Raw genomic sequence first — 20002 nt, 5'->3', positions numbered from 1 at the left:
ACACGTAATACATTTCTACAAAACCGAAAGGTAGGAAAGTGTTATCTTTATATGCATTACTTGATATAGCATTTGAGGCAACATAATGACTCTTTCTTATATTATAGAGGATATAACTTTTCTGTAGCAAAATATTCAAACAAGCACTCGGAGCATCCGGATTCAGTGTTTGAATTTTTGCTACTGAAAAGTTATTTCCTCTATATGAGAATGGTAAACACCGAGTGTTTGGAACTTCGAGCTCCAAACACCTGGTGCTGACCATTCTCAAGTAATTTCCATACCATTAAAGAAAACGGAAATGCAGTACGTTTATTGCTTCCTGGACTCCACATGTTTACCTATATTTATGGTCACATCGCGTGAATGCTAAAAAATAAGGTAGTTGCGAAAACAACGCACATACTTAGATAGGTGTAAGTAAACGATTGCAGGAATTGTGAACTAAAAGGAAGATACACTTGGCGTTCTTAGACTACGCTTTCATAAGCATTATCGATGCCACCCTCTCCGATAAAAGTCATTCGGCAACATTTATTATTATTATTTATTATTGAATACAACTAAGTGTACATCTGTTGATAGTGTTCAGAAGTTTACATGCATGATTACAAATACATGGATTTTTGTTCCATATCTTAGTACATATGCTCAAAGTATTGCTTTACATGTCGATGAAATATATCAGTTCTAGAATTTCTTATCAAGTACGAGATAATAATTTCGATACAAAATGGATGCTTTCAAATATCTAGAATCAATATTAACCGATTCATGAAGAAATTAAATGTCGACTGGAAGCAGGAAATTCATTTTATTATTCAGTTCAAACTCTTTTTGTCTTCGCGAATTGTATCGAAGAATTTGAAGTTTAAAATATGTCAAACGTTATTTATGCCTGTTGTGCTGTATGGCTGTGAAACATAGTCGCTTACCTTTGAGGTAAGAACTGAAATATTTGAGAGTAAGATCCTAAGACGAATATTTGGGCCCAAGAGGAATGCGGAATGGCGGAAACTTCATAACAAGGAACTGCATAATTTACACCGTTTACCAAACACTGTTAGGGTCAACAAGTCTAGGAGGCTCAGGTTGACAGGTCATGTAGCCAGAATGGAAGAAAGTAGGAACGCTTTCAAAGCTTTAACTGGAAATCTAATAGGAAAAAGACCATTAGGAAAACCTAGGCACAGATAGGAGGACAATATTAAGATGGATATCTTAGAAATAGAAATAGAAAGTCGAAACTGGATTCAACTTTCTAAGGACAGAAGTCAATGGAGTACTTTTATGAAAGTGTGTCGGGTTCCATAGGCTATAGAGTTAGTTTATTTAGTTAGGACTTCTCACTTGGACAGCACTATACGTTCTTCAAATAACATATCTCTGTTCGGAACATTATAGGAGATTGCTGATACTTACAGCTTACCCAACCACATGAGCTCCCAACGAGAACCGAACCCAGGTCTGCCGCACCAAAGTACGTACGTTAACCATATAGTCACAAGATAGTTTCTTGCTAGAGCACAGCATATCAATCTATTGGACTTTGTATGTAGCACATAAAGAAATATTGATAGGGTCTACCTATTATCAAAATGCTTTTTTTTTTTTTTTTTTTTTTTTTTTTACGTCCCAGAGAATCTGCAAATTCCAAGACAATGACAAAGGTTAACAGTGTTTAAAACAGAGAAAGGTTCATACTACGTACCCAGAAATGATAACTGTAAATTCAGAGAATCGTGTTCCTCTTAGAGATTTCAAATTATCTCTTTACTATAGATACATTATTCACATTAAGGAAAATGATCATTTGTCGCTTTCTCGTAAGAAACTTTAATTATTGTGTTAAACCATAGACAAGTAATCACGACTAGTGATATCACAGCTTTCTTGACAACTAACCGACGTAACTATGCTGGATCACGTTTTGGGAGACAAACATTCGTAGATAATTTGATTATAAGAAAGTTCATTATCTCTAGATGAGCATGTGTAAACCATCTATTTGCATAAAATATATTGAATGGTAGATCCATTTAGTTTTAGTATTCCACCAAATCTACAATTAAATTACAGTTCACAATAATTTTGAGTAACTGTGAGTACAGGAAAATGCTGATGCATACAGAGAAGATATCTAAGAATAAGCCATAACATCATTATGTAAATTGTAGTTATTTTATTGAGTTTATCCTCTCACGTTTCTGCCATATGCATTGACGTAAGCATTGTTTTTTTCCGGAAATACAACTGTAACCTGAAATGAAGACACGTTGAAAACAAACGTGTTAGCGACTAGTTTTGTCGTATTTACTATTACAGCTCTTGTGAATATATCACTTTGGTACTGCTCAGATATCATTGCACCTTTCATGAATGACAAACTGACAAAAGTACTGTCTTTTGCTATAAGACGATTAAAAGACCCATACAACGCACACTGGTCCGTTTAGCAAAAACGTCAAACGATGAAAACTTAATTTAATCTTTTTAAAAACTCAGTACAGAAGAACTTTTGAGATTGGTAATTTCCAACTCGATTTTTTAAATGGCAGACATAAGATAAAAATAATTTGTTTTCGATAAAAAATTGTATTAGGGGTTTTTGAAGTAGCTGATTTTGAACTTCATACTAGTTCTTGGAAAAACAAAATGGTGGTCTTAAAATTAAAATATATATTTCAAGAAATATGGTATTGGAGAGCTTCTCAGGTTGCTGATCTTGAATTTATGCATCGCCACAGAAAAAAAAAATAGATACAGCGAAATGGGGCAAGCAGTTGCAGATACTAGTTATTTTAGCATGAAGATCGAGTAAAAAAGAAGGGTTACAAAAATTGTTTGAGAATGAGATATCGTTGTATCTTTCACTTCTGCAAATTTCATTTTTTGTGATTTAAACTGGAAAGAATGAAAAGAAAAGAAATCATATTCTAAATGTTCTACTAATGTAAAAACAACCCAATTTTATTGCTTTTATTTATCTAGTTGAAATTTACTTTGTCGTTGACTCCGTTTGAAAAGAATAAAGTAACTTAACTACAAACACAAGAAAATGGAGCGCAACTGAAAGCTACCTGCGTTCTGAAAAAGGAGTATGTGCATCTGACTCTGAAAAATGATCGTTTGTAATAGTAAAGATACCAATCTAACCATTTAGGGACTTAAAAGTCTCCAAATTGAAACTTAGATTTAAGGGGGCTTTAGCCACGTTGTTTCAGTTCGTGATACCTGATCTATCGAAGTTGCCATGAGTCTACAACTAGATGAGTCTACAAAGATTTCGGCGCAATTTGGTTTTACATGCGTTTATATGGAACTAACAAGCAAACATTCTGATGGAGGAAGAAAAAAAAACGTTTCCTTCTCTGATTATATTCAACATACAAAAATAAATGGTCACGCAAATTTTAGAAACCCGACTACAATTTATTAGGCAGAAAAATGCGTTTACCTCTTTCATATTTTGATTGGAAGAAGAATTATACTTTTCTGAATTACACGTTTACGTTGCAGTATGCTATGCCTGGACACAACATATGGAAGGGAACTAATAGAGAGCCAATTCCAAAATTTCCGGTTGATATATAATTAGTAAGCTTATAACTGGGGCACCTGAAAGAAATTAGAACATACCCTATTATGTCTAGTATGTCACAAAAGTATTCTGTAAGTTTGGTTTTGATCGCTCTAGGCCTAATAGTATCAGAGCAAAAAATGTAGAAATCAGCAAAAATGTAGCAAAAATCAGAGAAAATTCCTTATTTTCGTACAAGTTGCTCGGTTAGAGTAGGGAAAAGATTGGTACCTGGAAGAACAGTTTTTGGTTCCCATATGTACCAAATAAAGATTTAGGTTGTTGTTAATACAATTACTATTATCCTTTAAATATGAGGGGAAAGAACCTTCACTCAAAAGAAGCAATCATACAATACTAAATTACAATCACGAAAATTATGATTTTTTGGGAAATTTTTCAAATTGTCCCTCTGTTACTTCCGTTCAAACGTGTCCAGACAAAGCATTTAAATGAAATAGGCCTTTAACTTATATCTATTAAAATTGTTGAACGTGGTTAAATGCATTTTGCTGCCAACCCAGTAGAGGTAGACTTAACAAGTTTTGCATGAATACCTATTTTGTCATGTTGGATACAATCAAAGAAGAGACTTGGGGATATGGTGACACAGTGACACAGCGCTTATCTCTGGTGCGTGAGGTCCTTAGTTCGATCCCCGGCCAAGTAAGTTTGTGGTGGACAATATCGTGCCCATGGGTTTTCTTGGGGTACTTCCGTTTCCTTCCACTTTTTCATTTCACCATTTTTTTCATCTTCATTCACAAGTCTTAATCATCGTTTTCCTTAACCTAAAGGGTATAAATGTGGGACGTTAAACTGAAATATTTCATTTTTGCAGAAGAGACTCTCCCTGCCCCTATCATATTGTTTCGTTAAAGATTTCTTTTTAAGTAGTTATTGTACGTACAAATGAAAAAAAATCCGTCGATTATAGGATGGACTTCTTTTCTTTACAGAAGTCAGCTTTTTTTTAAAAAAAAATCGCTTTTTTTTTAACTTTTTATGACCCTTGTTTAGTTTCAAGTGTGAGTTATGCAACCCACATATCCATAGTGTCACTTTGGCTGCCTAACATTTGATTCGGTTGAATGAGAAGAGGTGTAAGTCCAAAATTGAAATTTTTCAGGAAAGAACTTTGTACTTCAAAGTCTTATGTAAATTGCGTGAAGATAATATTTATCTTCAGCATTAGAAAACAAACCTCATAGTTATGTATTGGTTGCAACAAGAAAATAAATATGAATATTTTATGAGATTTTGAAATTCAAAGTTCTCTCCTTAAAAAAAAATCCATTTTGAAGCTACACCGCTTGGTATCCATTTTATTAAATACATGATAGTTATAAATCCTGATATAGTGTTTTATTGGTTGCGTCAACTCAAGTTGATAGGTAAGGAAAACGTACCACAAACCAAGGAACAAATACCATTTTTCGTTTTCGTACAAATCCTTGCTTACATCTTGTTCCTCGTTTGGGAAACGTTTTATCCTGAGCTTCAGAGACTTCAGTTTATAAAATTAACGCCCTAAACAATCTAGCGTTGCTCACAGACTGAGATGATTTTGCATTGAAAAATTGAATTATTTTGTTTAAATGTAGGAGAAAAACTAGGAAGGAGAGAACGAATTGATAAAAGGTATTAAAGAGAAAAATCTACCTGACAAGATGATGTGGTTACCTGGCAATTGTAGTGAGTGGAAACACTGGAAATAACCAATTCGTTCGTCCTAATAATGATAAAATACATATAACGACTATTTGCTGTAGAAAACGTTAAATTAAAAAAAGTATTTTAGTCTACAGTAGTGAGAAGGAATAAGGAAAGTCTGAAGACTATGAAAAATTAAATGATTTTCTACTTTCTACTTCCAGTTTCAATTATGATCCACAATGTTGGTCTCAATCTTCTGAAACTGAATATAGTATTATTACAATGTCATTAGTCATGACTCATGACACGTCTCATATCGATTGAGTAGGTTCTTCTCACTATTGGAGTTTGTTACAGAAAAGATTTCTCCTCTTCAAAAGAACCAATTGTCCATCCGAACAGCAACTAGTCAACGATTTTATTCAGATAGAAGATTGCCATCGCAATAGACTGTTGGCTTTGTTGTTACCATTGGCTATTTATGAAGGAGAATCTCCATTAAAGAAAGAAAAAAAAACAGGGTGTATGATTTGAAGTTAAACTTGACATTATATATATGTATTACTGTGGATAGCTTTCACAAGTTAAATAAAATAGATACTGATGAGATTAAAATTGTTCTGTGTTTTCAATTGTTTTTTTATTATACTTTGTTTCTCTTTTCAAACAATTTCTCTTATTGTTGTTTTCATCTCTTCACGTCAAGGTAAACAAAATAGCTGTTGTTAAGGATGAAACTTAAACCTGGAGTGTTAATGCGTTGTGTGTAATAATCTTTTCTAACGCAAGAGGACCCTACTGTTCCGAGCTGTATAATACACTATAGAAAATGTTTGGAAAGTTATGATTAAAAGATGTCGGCATCTTTGATGTCGGTGTATTGCCAATTGATAATTTCGTTGTTGGTAAGCGATGAATTCTACTCTTTAAAAAGCAAGTAATAATATTATCTGCCCAGACAATAGTCTATTCGATCTATAGTCAAATTTTGATCTCATTGGTTATATTTTTTGGAAATTACAATATCAGGTGATATTGATCCATCTGATAGTATACAGGTTGAATCCGTCCCTAATTATTTAGCGAAACAAAGTGATCTTGAAATTACGCTTTACTTAAATGTGGCAGGATGAAAGAATATGAAATTGAGTATAATATTATTATATGAACATTAATAATAATAATAATAATAATAATAATAATAATAATAATAATAATAATAATAATAATAATAATAATAATAATAATAATAATAATAATAATAATAAGTTAAAATAGTTGTGGCTTAAAATTTACAGAAATAAGTATCATAATTGAAACGTATCCATTTGCTTATCACATAATAAAAAGTTATTTATTTATTTATTTCAATGCCTTTGACAGAGCTATATGCTCCATTTAACAAGTGGCAAGTAAATGAATATACAATCTAAATTACAATAAAGGAAAGTATACAAAATTCGAAGAAGAAATCTACAAATACAATACAAAAAAGAAGTATTAACAAATTATAAGAAGGATGTGTGATTACATGAATATAATACAAGGAAATAATTTTAGGAATACAAAAGTAAAAAAGTACTAATACGAATAATACAAATGATGTGTAAATACATGAAAAAAATGGTGAGGTAATGATGGAAATACAGAAGTGACTATTGATATATAAATTTTAAAGCACATTGTTACATTGAACATTGTTACTTATAGTAATTTCGAATTATAGAGATATATTGATCATAAGGCATAGAAAAATCAATCTTTATGCCTGTCATAACTAATTGATTGTGAAAATTACACAATCTAATTGCTGCCGAATGTTGATGTTGAATGATATTTGGCCTGCTTACAGAAAGTGGTATATGTAATCTTAGACGTACAGATTTAACATTTAATTTAATATATTGCAAAAAATCTTTCACATCCACAAAATAATTAATAATCTTATACAATAAAATATTTTGTGCGTGCAATCTACGAGTAATTAGCGTAGACATAGAAACTTATAATAGCAAAGCAGAATAACATATTCTATTTAATTTAGCTAATTTATTGCACTTTTTAAAATGCAAATAACAAAGAAATTTATATTGAACACGTTCTAAGTCATCAATGTGAGTTTGAAAATAAGGGCTCCAAATTTCACAAGCATATTCAAGTTTACTCCGTAAAAATGTGTAATACAAAGTTATGATTGCAGAAACGTCAGCCATAGATTTTGTTGTTTTTATGATAAATCCTAGACGTTTATATCATTCAGAACCTAAACATTTCAAATGTAAATTAAATGACAGTTTAGTATCAAATGTAATGCCCAAATCAATAACAACATCATTCTTACTCAACATAGTTCCATTGATACAATAATCATGTTTTCTGAACATCTTTTTCTTAGTAAACGTAATGACAGAGCACTTATTAATATTAAATGATAAATTGTTAGTTACACTCCACTGATAACAAGAACCAATATCTTGTTGCAGATTGATATAATCTGTAATTGAGTTAACCTGCTTGTAAATTTTTGGATCATCAGCGTAAAGTAACGATTGTGAATGTTTGATAAAAGATGGTAAGTCATTAAATGAAAAATAAAAATAATAAAGGACCTAGATTAGATCCTTGAGGAACGCGGATGAACCTGTATAAGGGAAATATTGTGTACGATTGAAAATAACTGTATATTTCCGATTGAGTAAATATGAAGATAACAATTTTAATAAGTTGTTAGATAACCCAAAGGAACTTATCCAACAAAAGAGAGTGATCTAATTTATCAAACGCCCTGGAAAAATCAGTATATACTACATCAACCAGGTGATTGGCATTTAATGATTCTGATAGGAATTGAGTAAATGAAAGAAGATTGATTAACGTGGACCTTGTTATGATAAAAGTCAAGCTGGGATGGAGTGATATAGGATTTCAACTGTATAAAAATTCTGTTGTAAAGAATTTGTTCAAAAGATTTTAGAAGGTGTTAAAATCAAAGCAATAGGTCTGTAATTTTCACTTTGATTCTGATTACTTTTCTTAAGAATGAGAGTAACTTTACTATGTTTCCAAAGATTATGATAAATGCCAGTGGTTAATATGAGATTATAGATGAAAATTGGTGGATATTGAAGAATATTCGCACAATCCTTAAAAATACATAATAAGAAGTTATGCATGTATAGTACTTGAAAATTCATATTTTAACTTAGTGTGAATTCTTATTCAGATAAGTAGTACTCTGAACAAAGCAACAGAGTTCGATTAATGTATTATTACACTGTAAAACTGTTCAATGGTTGTATTATTATCCTGTAAAACAGTTCATACATTATATTATTATACTGTACCACAATTCAATAAATGTATTATTACAGTATGACACATTTCAATAAATTTAATATTACGACTGTAACACACTTTAATAAATGTATTATTGCAATGTTAGGCAGTTCAATATATGTATTATGATATTCTGACGCAATTCAATAAATAAATAAATAAATTACGAGGTGCATATAAAAGGCCTGTTATTGTTTTTACACGGAACTTGGTAACAGTGATGAAGTTGAGCATATGCAGAAGCATTACCTAGTTTTCTGTACTTGCAACAGAGATAGAATCGTTCTAGTGTAGTTGCGTACATGTGAGTAGCAGTAAGGTGAAATAGCTGCTGTAATTCAAAATCCCGCCAAATGTGACATGAGATTTGTCATACGATTTCTGAATGCCAAAGCACAGAGTGCAGCTGACACCTATCGGGAATTGTGTGCTATTTACGGATCGACAGTAATGAGCGAAAGGAAGGTCAGTCAATGGTGCAGTTTCGAGAAAGGTGTTCAAATGTTCATGACAATGAACGTAGGGAAAAGCCTAAAGTTCAGACGGGAGATCTGATGGAACGGATTCACTAGAAACTACGATCCAATAGCTGGTTCATAGTAAGTGAAGTCGCCAAAGAGTTTCCAAAAGTTTGTGAGAAAACAGAGCATCGAATTAAAACTGACAAGCTGGGTTATCACAAACTTTGTGCTAGGTGGATGCCAAAAATGCTGACAGACGTTGACAAAGAGCAAAAAAATGACACTACACATGATTTTTGGCCCGGTGAGCGATGATAGGGATGATCTCTTTTCTCATATAGTTACGGAAGATAAAATCTGTACTGTGGTACACACTATACTGTTGTAATGTGGTATAAAATTATTGAATGTTCCTCGTACATTTACCAAATAAGAAAATGTGTTTCATCAAGTTAGAAGTTGAATAAGTTAATCAAAAGAAGAAAACATAAGAAAATTAAATGATATATATATAGTTGTAAAGTTCTTCCTGTTTTGAAAATGTGTCCATTACAAAATATGTGCTTATTTCTTCTTTCTTTTCTATTCTGCGAAACAGGGACAGGAAAGAAAGAGTGAAGTAGGCAAATGAATAGAATAGAGTACAACAGACAGCAAGTGACTGTCTGTTAAACTAAAAAAAAGTCTTCGGAATAGAATCTCCTGTGGATTAGTGCCTGCAGGCTCCAGGTCAAGATGAGCTACGACCGAATTAGTTACGAGGGAAGAAAGAATGGAGGAACACCTGACAACATTTTGTCGTAAAGTGACCTTGGATCACAGGTTACTTACTACGAAACACATTTCCATATACTCCTCATAGAAAGTAGAGAGGAACTCAAAAATGAGAATGCAATAAAGGCATAATAATTTAATTATAATTTAAAATGGCATTTTTTTTAAAGATCATATGTTAGAAACTCATAAACTAAGCCCATCTACAAGGCTTTGTGGTTTCGAAATCTTCGTAGCTTCCGTTCTACTGACGTCTTACAAGGAACATTTTCTTTCTTTCTTTCTTTTTTTTTTTTTTTACAAATCTTTTATTATATTTTTCTGATCGTTTGTTAGATTTACATCTTACAACTTAAATTTTAAGCACTTTTATATTAACTAGATGTCGTTGAAGATGGGATATCTTGTAAGTCCAATTTGATAGTTTTCAGGAGATGAAAAACCGTCACTATATCTATTCACAATATTAACATTTCAGACCTTCTAAAAGGTGTTTTATTCTTAAAAAAACATGCTGATACAGCTGCTCTCATCACAGCACATATGGCTACAATACATTGAACTTGCTGGCATACCTCAAGTTGCCAACAATCGACATGCTAGCAAACGCTGTAATCGATTGTTTCTCAGCAATCGATCTCTTGTGACGCACGAGAGTTTGCTAGAACATGGCTAGAACATTACGTTTATGCCAAAAAAAAAAAAAAAACTCAAAATGGCATAAAAATGGATATACGAGGATTCACATCTTCAACGACGTTAGAGCTCTAGAAATTTTGTACAGATATGATAATACAACTCTCGATGATGACAAATACGTTTTCACATAATTTCCGCTTTCCTTATAAATGGGAATTTCTAAATCTCATTTCTAAGAAAATATTGTCTCGGTGCACAGATAGGAAACATTCATGTGACATCTTTAACAGAAAAGTTAGGGCCTATTGCCTTATGAAACAAGGTGTTGTCATAGTGACCGACATAGTTGTCCGTCGTGAAACACTCCATTCATACCCATACAGAAAACAGATGAACATAACGCTATTCAGCACTCCGTGACTTATAATCACAAAAATAACAGATGAAAATCATGTTATGTTCAGTGCTGCCAACTTACTAAACAGAAGTGGCGGGAATTTCAAAAGTTTCGTTCTTTATGGGTCACCCTTTAAAACTGTTACCTGTAACAAATTTTGCAAACTGAGTTTATCAGTGGTTTTCTCATTATCGACTGCATACTAATTTTCGTCAATCTCCTCTACACATCTATGACCAAAATTTAAAAAAAAAAAAATCAAAATATTTAGAGGAAACTCTATTCCTTACAATTTTCGAATACTAAAGACTGAAAGTTTTCCCCGTAAACAAGTTTAGGCACACTGTTAAAAATACTTTCTTAAATTTGAGAAACCGTTTCTTATCTGTGCACGAGAGTATCTTTTCTTAGAAACAAGAGTTTGAAACTCTCATTAATGAGAAATGAAGAAAAGTAGATGACGTTGTATAAAGCGAAACGAGAAAATATACTTTTACTTTCCTTATAAATGGGAATTTCTAAATCTCATTTCTAAGAAAATATTGTCTCGGTGCACAGATAGGAAACATTCATGTGACATCTTTAACAGAAAAGTTAGGGCCTATTGCCTTATGAAACAAGGTGTTGTCATAGTGACCGACATAGTTGTCCGTCGTGAAACACTCCATTCATACCCATACAGAAAACAGATGAACATAACGCTATTCAGCACTCCGTGACTTATAATCACAAAAATAACAGATGAAAATCATGTTATGTTCAGTGCTGCCAACTTACTAAACAGAAGTGGCGGGAATTTCAAAAGTTTCGTTCTTTATGGGTCACCCTTTAAAACTGTTACCTGTAACAAATTTTGCAAACTGAGTTTATCAGTGGTTTTCTCATTATCGACTGCATACTAATTTTCGTCAATCTCCTCTACACATCTATGACCAAAATTAAAAAAAAAAAAATCAAAATATTTAGAGGAAACTCTATTCCTTACAATTTTCGAATACTAAAGACTGAAAGTTTTCCCCGTAAACAAGTTTGAAATTATACGAAATTAAATCAACTGATCTTAAATTGATCAAGATATTTATAGCACATATAAAAAGTCTCCAATTTGATATAGTATTATATAAATATGTAAAACAGCAAAGTTGCATCATATATACAATCGTGTTTAAATTGTTAGATCATCCATTTCTTCTTCAAAAGACCCTTAACTCAAAGTGGCATCTAGGATAGGTTTGGCTTCAAATAAAACATCTCACGGACAGAAGATTCATATATTTTTTCGATATAATTCTTCTCATGGAAAAGAACGAAGAGCTTTCCAAACAAAGGCGCATGGCTGCTTTCTAAACATGATTGTACTTGTAGTTATTAATTATAGTGTGGTACAACCTCTGTCTAGTTATTGACGTGGATTTCACGCATGATTAATTTTCTAACAAACCTAATGAAGAGCTCCTCTTCATTTCTGGACCATTTATTTTCTCAACAGGACAATATTGTATATTAATTAGATGAATAACGACAGGCTAAAAGTATGAGTGTCAAACGGATTTACATACGCTGAGGCAAAACTAATTAACTAACGTGCTTATCGGATAGCATAATTTTTTAGGTTTACAAAAAAAAGTTTGATTTATTCTTTCGAAAATTACGCATATCAGGATTTAAAATCACTCATATAATTTTGTACAGCTTAATTGGATATTTTAATTAGTAATATCTCACCTCAGGAATTTCTTTTTCGCTTTACGCTAATCATATTGTACAATTCGTTAACTTTATTGAAATCACTAGCTGAAATGTCTGGGGAAGATGGTTGTATAGAAAGTAAGTTAACCCTCCTCCTACTTCCTCCTTACACAGCAAAAAATGAGGTGTTGAAATAACACAAAATGACTACCACTTTAGCGTGTTACTTGTGTGTCAATTTAACATCAGCCACATCGCCTTCAGAGCACATCGGAAATACCTATTTACTGGCTGTAAGTATTTGCATTGTTTTTTATTGTTTGGTATGAGCAAAGCTTTGCGAAACATATTTCGCATTTATGGCAAGTAGCTAATAACATTCTATGTTTTCTGTAATCGGTCACAATAATATTATTGTAAACCTGTGAATCATCTGACAACAGTTACACAGATAGCTGTGCTTCCATCTGTTTTCTTTATCTGTTATTCTTGTGTCTTAGCATATATGAACATAAGATGGCAGAACTGTTGCCTATGTAACTGTTGTCAGACGATTCACAGGTTTACAACAATATTACTGTGACCGATTATAGAAAACATAAAACATTATTCGTTACTTGGCATAAGTGCCAAAGATATTTTGCAAAGCTTTGCTCATATTAAACGATAAATACCAATGCAAATTCTCTCAAGTAGTAACTAGTTATTTCTGATATGCTCGGAAGGCGATGTCTTGGTGCTTACCCGAAGAAAGGGCACAACCCTTTAAACGGGACGACGAACAAAAAAAAAATCTTGGTGCTGAATTAACACACAAGTAACGCGCTAAAGTGGTAGTCATTTTGTGTTTTTCAACACCTCATTTTTTACAGTGTAGGATATGCATTTCTATGAAGTGTAATGACTAGTGGCATATTTAGGGGGTTATCGGGCTCAAGCCCCCTCCCCCGAAATATATTTGTTAGTTTTTCGCATTCCATGTACAACAATAATCCTTCTTACCATTTCTAATTTCATGAACTATCCATTTTCTTGTGTTCTTTGTTCAGAAATAATACTGTACCCGGTATATGTCAAATTTCATTCCATGTAAGAATTCCGTTCTTTTATCTTTCTTTCGTCCATTCTACTCTTCTGTTTCTTTTTCTTAGTTGTTACTTTTCTCGTTTCTCCTATCATACTTTCGATCCTTGTTAGTTGTGATTCAAGTTGGTCGTCGTCATTAACACCGAAACTATAAGAGGAGCTGATAAGCGAAACTTGTGTTCCACACCAACTTGCACGAATATCAGCATAACGGGACTTTAGTTATTACAGCAAAGAAATATTAACATCGTTTAGTTATAAAGAAACGTTATTAATTATATTAAATGTTTGAATTAAAAAAAATCAAGAGCGGGAAATAAGTAGTCCGCGAAATTAGGTAGGCCAAGAGGATGCTTCCTTTTTCTTCTATGTATAGAATAAAAGATTAGATTCACTGATAAAATTTGTGTATATCATAGCATGCAATTCTTGCCATTAAAACTGTATTCAGTATATTTCAACTTCAACTTGTCTCAACATTTTCTTTCATGTAAAAACGTACGCAGATACTGGATATTTTCATTTTTGTTTTCTAAAATGAAGTCAGTTAAGTTGAAATGAGATTACAAATATTCAACGTGTATTAGCAGGAGCGTCATTTAAGATTTGTCTGGGGGTTAGGTAAGATCCTCCACCGACATACGAGTTTAACATTTTTTTCCTAATATATTTGTAGACAATCGATTAAAATATATTTAATTCTCAAACTCAAGTGGGCAATTGCCCATCCCTGCTTTCCAATGACGCCCTTGTGTGTTTGGGCTTTAAAAGCTGAAAAAGTAAAATATAAGTGTTTATTCACGTGTTGTGCATAACCTCCCCGAAACAAAATCCTAAATACGCCACTAGCAATGATAAAAAAAATCTAAACGATATTCTATTTTTGCCCCCCTACCTCCTTAGGACATTGCTTTAAAAAAAACTTAAGGGTAGATATTAATAATTTGTTTTAAAAATTCATTGCAAACGGATCAGTTGTTTCTCCCGAGATGTGACTACAAACAGTAGATAAAGTAAATTTCAATCTGTCGAAAACGATTATAGAAATTACCTTCCTTCTCCCTTAAAAATAGGAAGTTTGGGTAACGCTGATACACATGTGTGGTTGTATTTAATATGGAGTTCGTGTTCCTAGCTTACGAAGTTCGTGAGATACTCTGTTTTTCGTATAAATATTGACCCTTCCTATATTATCCTGAGGATATATATTTTAATCAAATTGAATGATAAAACGTAGCTTAAGATAAGTACTAACTATTTTTCGAAATTCATTTCAAACTATTATTATTATTATTATTATTATTATTATTATTATTATTATTATTATTATTATTCTGGTGATACGATCATAAACTACACACTATGTAACTTTCAATGTGGCCAAAAATGTAGAAAAGGCTACCCTTCCCCCTTTTTAAAGGACTTACACACACATCCGCTTACTTGTAATGGGGAGTTTTATCTTCCTAATTTGAAGGGCTCTTAAAATCTTCCATTTTTCACATTAATTATGAACGTTTCTTACCCCCTTAAAATACGGATATTAATTCAACAACATGATATTAACAAAACCCAGTTCCAGGATCCTTGATAACTATATCCCAAAATTCATTGGAAACGGTTCAGTAATTTCCCCGTGATTCGATCATCCACAAGATCAGTTTCATATTTATACGCTATATTAGATCTAGCGTTTGTCTTAAGCAAATATAACGGGTGTCCCATAAAGAAGGCAACTTTTTAAAATGCCCGCCATTTCTGTTCTAGTAAGTTGGCAGCACTGAACGTTACATGATTTTCATCTCTTGTCTTTCTGGTTAGTAGTTACGGAACGCTGAATAGCGCATGATCATCATCATCTGTTTTCTGTACGAGTATGAATGGAACGCCGAATAGTTCATGATCATCATCTGTTTTCTGTACGACTAGGAATGGAACGCCGAATAGTTCATGATCATCATCTGTTTTCTGTACGAGTAGGAATGGAACGCCGAATAGTTCATGATCATCATCTGTTTTCTGTACGAGTAGGAATGGAACGCTGAATAGTTCATGATCATCATCTGTTTTCTGTACGAGTAGGAATGGAACGCCGAATAGTGCATGATCATCATCTGTTTTCTGTACAAGTAGGAATGGAACGCCGAATAGTGCATGATCATCATCTGTTTTCTGTACGAGTAGGAATGGAACGCTGAATAGTTCATGATCATCATCTGTTTTCTGTACGAGTAGGAATGGAACGCCGAATAGTGCATGATCATCATCTGTTTTCTGTACGAGTAGGAATGGAACGCCGAATAGTGCATCATCATCATCTGTTTTCTGTACGAGTAGTCATGGAACGCCGAATAGTGCATCATCATCATCTGTTTTCTGTACGAGTAGGAATGGAACGCTGAATAGTTCATGATCATCATCTGTTTTCTGTACGAGTAGGAATGGAACGCTGAATAGTTCATGATCATCATCTGTTTTCTGTACGAGTAGTCATGGAACGCCGAATAGTGCATCATCATCATCTGTTTTCTGTACGAGTAGGAATGGAACGCTGAATAGTTCATGATCATCATCTGTTTTCTGTACGAGTAGGAATGGAACGCTGAATAGTTCATGATCATCATCTGTTTTCTGTACGAGTAGGAATGGAACGCCGAATATTGCATGATCATCATCTGTTTTCTGTACGAGTAGTCATGGAACGCCGAATAGTGCATGATCATCATCTGTTTTCTGTACGAGTAGGAATGGAACGCTGAATAGTTCATGATCATCATCTGTTTTCTGTACGAGTAGTCATGGAACGCCGAATAGTGCATCATTATCATCTGTTTTCTGTACGAGTAGGAATGGAACGCCGAATAGTTCATGATCATCATCTGTTTTCTGTACGAGTAGGAATGGAACGCCGAATAGTGCATGATCATCATCTGTTTTCTGTACGAGTAGGAATGGAACGCCGAATAGTGCATGATCATTATCTGTTTTCTGTACGAGTAGGAATGGAACGCCGAATAGTGCATGATCATCATCTGTTTTCTGTACGAGTAGGAATGAAACGCCGAATAGTGCATAATCATCATCTGTTTTCTGTACGAGTAGGAATGGAACGCCGAATAGTGCATGATCATCATCTGTTTTCTGTACGAGTAGGAACGGAGCGCTTCACGACGGAACAGCATATTGTCACAGTGAAAACTTATTACGAATATGGTAAATGTTGTGAATTCCTATCAGTACAGAAAACAAATGACCACCGTGCCTTATTCAGTACTCCATGACCACTAACCACAAATATAACAGATGAAAATTGTGTAACGTTCAGTACTACCAACACTGCCAGAACAGAAATAACAGACATTTCAAAAGTTGCGTTCTTTATGGCACACCCTATATAAAAAAATAGGAATAATGAAGAATATATTGCTTTATAAAGATTCTAGTTATCTGCCCTTTAAAGGAGAAGAGAATTAATAATCATGAACAGTAGAAAGATAATTTGGAGGTCTTGAGCTTCGTTAGACCACTGAACCATAGCGTGGAAGCCTGCAGTCGAAGCTCATTTCTGAAAGCTTTAACAAATTCAAAGCAGATTCGTAGAGCACTGAACTTCATTGTGGCTGTATGGTTAGTATATGAGGCTGGAGAACCAGGTTCTATTCCCGGCGGGACCTCATATGGTTCGGATTTCACGTTAATCTGTAGGTCCACGTCTCGTATAGCTTCGCTGCTGAAAGGAACGAAACTCTAGTTCTTCCTACCTTCAAATTTTATACTATTTACACCTACAAACAATAGGCATTTTAAAAAAACGAATTAATATAAAAAAATACACTTACATTTTTAAGATGAATACTTGAAAGCTATAACAGAAAAAAAATCAAGAAAATTAGTAATAAAATGTTTTTACCTTAATTAACTTAGAGTAGTATGTGCGGGTAAGTATTTCAATGATAGAGCTCAAAATGTAAAGTTTAGTTGGTTCGAAACTATCCATATAAGTAAGGAAGTGAAAGTGTTTGTTCATCATTGATTTCTCCTGAAAAAACAAAGACACTTTATTTCGTATAAGTTAAACCGATCTGGATAAAACTTGGCATGGTGATAGAACTTCACCTATTATATAAATGTGTAAAATATTATGGTGTGTAGACTTTTGGTTCCCGACTCATGTGCCCAGTGACGTAACTTAGAGGGGGCAAACCGAGTTTCTGCCCCGGGCGCCGGATTGGGGGGCCGCGGTGGCTCAGTGGTAGAGCGTTCACCTCTGGTGCTAGGGGTCTCGGGTTCAAACCCTTCTCCCGCCAAGTGCACTTTGTGGTGGACAAACACCGTGTGCGTGGGTTTTATCGGGGTTCTCCCGTTTCCTCCCACTTTCTTCATTACACCATTTCATTCATATCTCATCATCACCGTCTCCTTTAGCCTAACCGGCATAATCGTGGGACGTAAAACTCAAAAATTTCATTTCATTTCATTTCGGATTGGGGGGTGCAAACTGGGCAAGTTTTTATTTTCACTATAAGGCAACGAAAGGAGTTTTGGCAAACTAAAGATCATTAAAAAAAATCTCAGAAATTTAACAGGACAACAACGACACACCAACCTTAGGAACATATCCATAAAGCATAAGTTAGCTTCAAAGCTATCTTTTTACCCCAGTCATTTTAGACAAAATTTGGGACAAACTGTACGAAAAATAGTCTAAAGCTGAAAATTGGCAGATTGGATGTCCTGAACAACATATCAAAAGTTCCCTAATCTCCCGTAGTCGCTTCATGGAATTCCAGGCGGCTGAACTGCTGGAACGCTGGAGAAACGCTAGAAATCGCTGGAATAGCTCTTAAATCCGAACGAGTAGGCCTACGGAGTTCAAATAGAGCTTGAATGAAAGATACGAGAATGGGCTTTATTGTGACGTGTTTATTTCACATCATATACTGTCGCACAAAGGAATAAAACTTATAAAAACTACTAAAATAACCCCTTTGTTTTCCTTTTTTTCTTTTTTAAATTCTGGGAGTCTTAGTATCGCAGGTATTGCAAAAACCAGTTCTAATTCAATGACATAGCTTTCCAATAGCATATATATTTTATATATAGGATCAGTAGTTGAGTGGATATAAACACTTAAACAAAACATGTCGCGCTTTCAGGTAATTCGCGTAACCACTGAGCTCCCGATTTTATCTGACGGTAGGTTACGTCGTGTCCGCCACTTTCTCGTGTCTGATTTTATACGCCTGGCTGAAGTGTATATTTGTAAACATCACCACATGGATTTACGACAGAGTATTACACACCACGTGGATTTACTATAAAAAGCAGACGACGTGGGAGCAGCAGCGACAAAGCCGACAGGATGCCTATAGAATGGGACGCTGCTGGCAGATCTCACCAGTTTTCTTGTCTCCCCTCTATAGACTTTCAGTCGGGTCTAAAAAGCACCTGCTCTATCCCAAAGCCTTAGCTTGCCGTGGAGCTAACGGTTCCTATACTTTACCTCTCCTTGCTGATTGCAGTGGAGCAACGGGAGAATCCTAACCACAACCCGGCCTAGGCTTGCAGAGGAGCCTTGACGGGAACCTTAACCGCCTCTACTTGCAGTGGCGTAGAGTGTGTCCTACAACCCCTCACATAGCTCGCTACTGAGATTTCCTTCCCGAGGCCGTTAGGTTGAGGGACATTTGTATTTACCGAAAACCTTATATTAGAGAATTCTATACTAGTATTTGTCAATACTATTGTAACTTATCTTGAGGATTTGTAAATAAACTAGTAGTGGGAGTCGATTCTTCAATTATTCAACCTAGTTCCCTATAAACTATAAGAAACAGAATTTTACAATATAATTACATAATGATGATTGTAAATATATACTTCAGCCAGGCCTATAAAATCAGACACGAGAAAGTGGCGGACACGACGTAACCTACCGTCAGATAAAATCGGGAGCTCAGTGGTTTCGCGAATTACCTGAAAGCGCGACATGTTTCGTTTAAATGTTTATATACACTCAACTACTGATCCTACATATAAAACATATATGCTATTGGAAAGCTATGTCATTAAATTAGAACTGGTTTTTGCAATACCTGCGATACTAAGACTTCCAGAATTTAAAAAAGAAAAAAGGAAAACAAAGGGGTTATTTTAGTAGTTTTAAAAGTTTTATTCCTTTGTGCGACAGTATATGATGTGAAATAAACACGTCACAATAAAGCCCATTCTCGTATCTTTCATTCAAGCTCTATTTGAACTCCGTAGGCCTATTCGTTCGGATTTAAGAGCGATTCCAGCGATTTCTAGCGTTTCTCCAGTGTTCCAGCAGTTCAGCCACCTGGAATTCCATGAAGCGACTACGGGAGATTAGGGGACTTTTGA

General features: G+C 34.2%; 1 protein-coding gene across 14 annotated transcripts in view; it reads left to right on the top strand.

Annotated features, from left to right (window-relative positions):
• The window catches only part of LOC145670338 (uncharacterized), a 493290-nt gene that overhangs the window by 357539 nt on the left and 115749 nt on the right, over positions 1 to 20002 (top strand). For 3 of the 14 annotated variants that reach the window (XR_014128265.1, XR_014128280.1, XM_081738878.1), the window contains one exon: positions 5943 to 8741. The exons of 6 other annotated variants lie outside the window; for them this stretch is intronic. Coding sequence is in view for 2 of the 8 variants with exons in the window: in XM_081738878.1 (XP_081595004.1) it covers positions 5943 to 5978 (36 nt within the window). In the remaining 6 variants the exon portion in view is untranslated. 5 more of the 14 variants (XR_014128282.1, XM_081738881.1, XR_014128275.1 and 2 more) reach the window with 4 other exon arrangements.

Source organism: Thermobia domestica, chromosome 14, assembly GCF_964235325.1.
Source record: "Thermobia domestica chromosome 14, izTheDome1.hap1.1, whole genome shotgun sequence".
Lineage (NCBI taxonomy): Eukaryota > Metazoa > Arthropoda > Insecta > Zygentoma > Lepismatidae > Thermobia > Thermobia domestica.
This window is presented reverse-complemented; position numbering and strand designations above follow the sequence as displayed.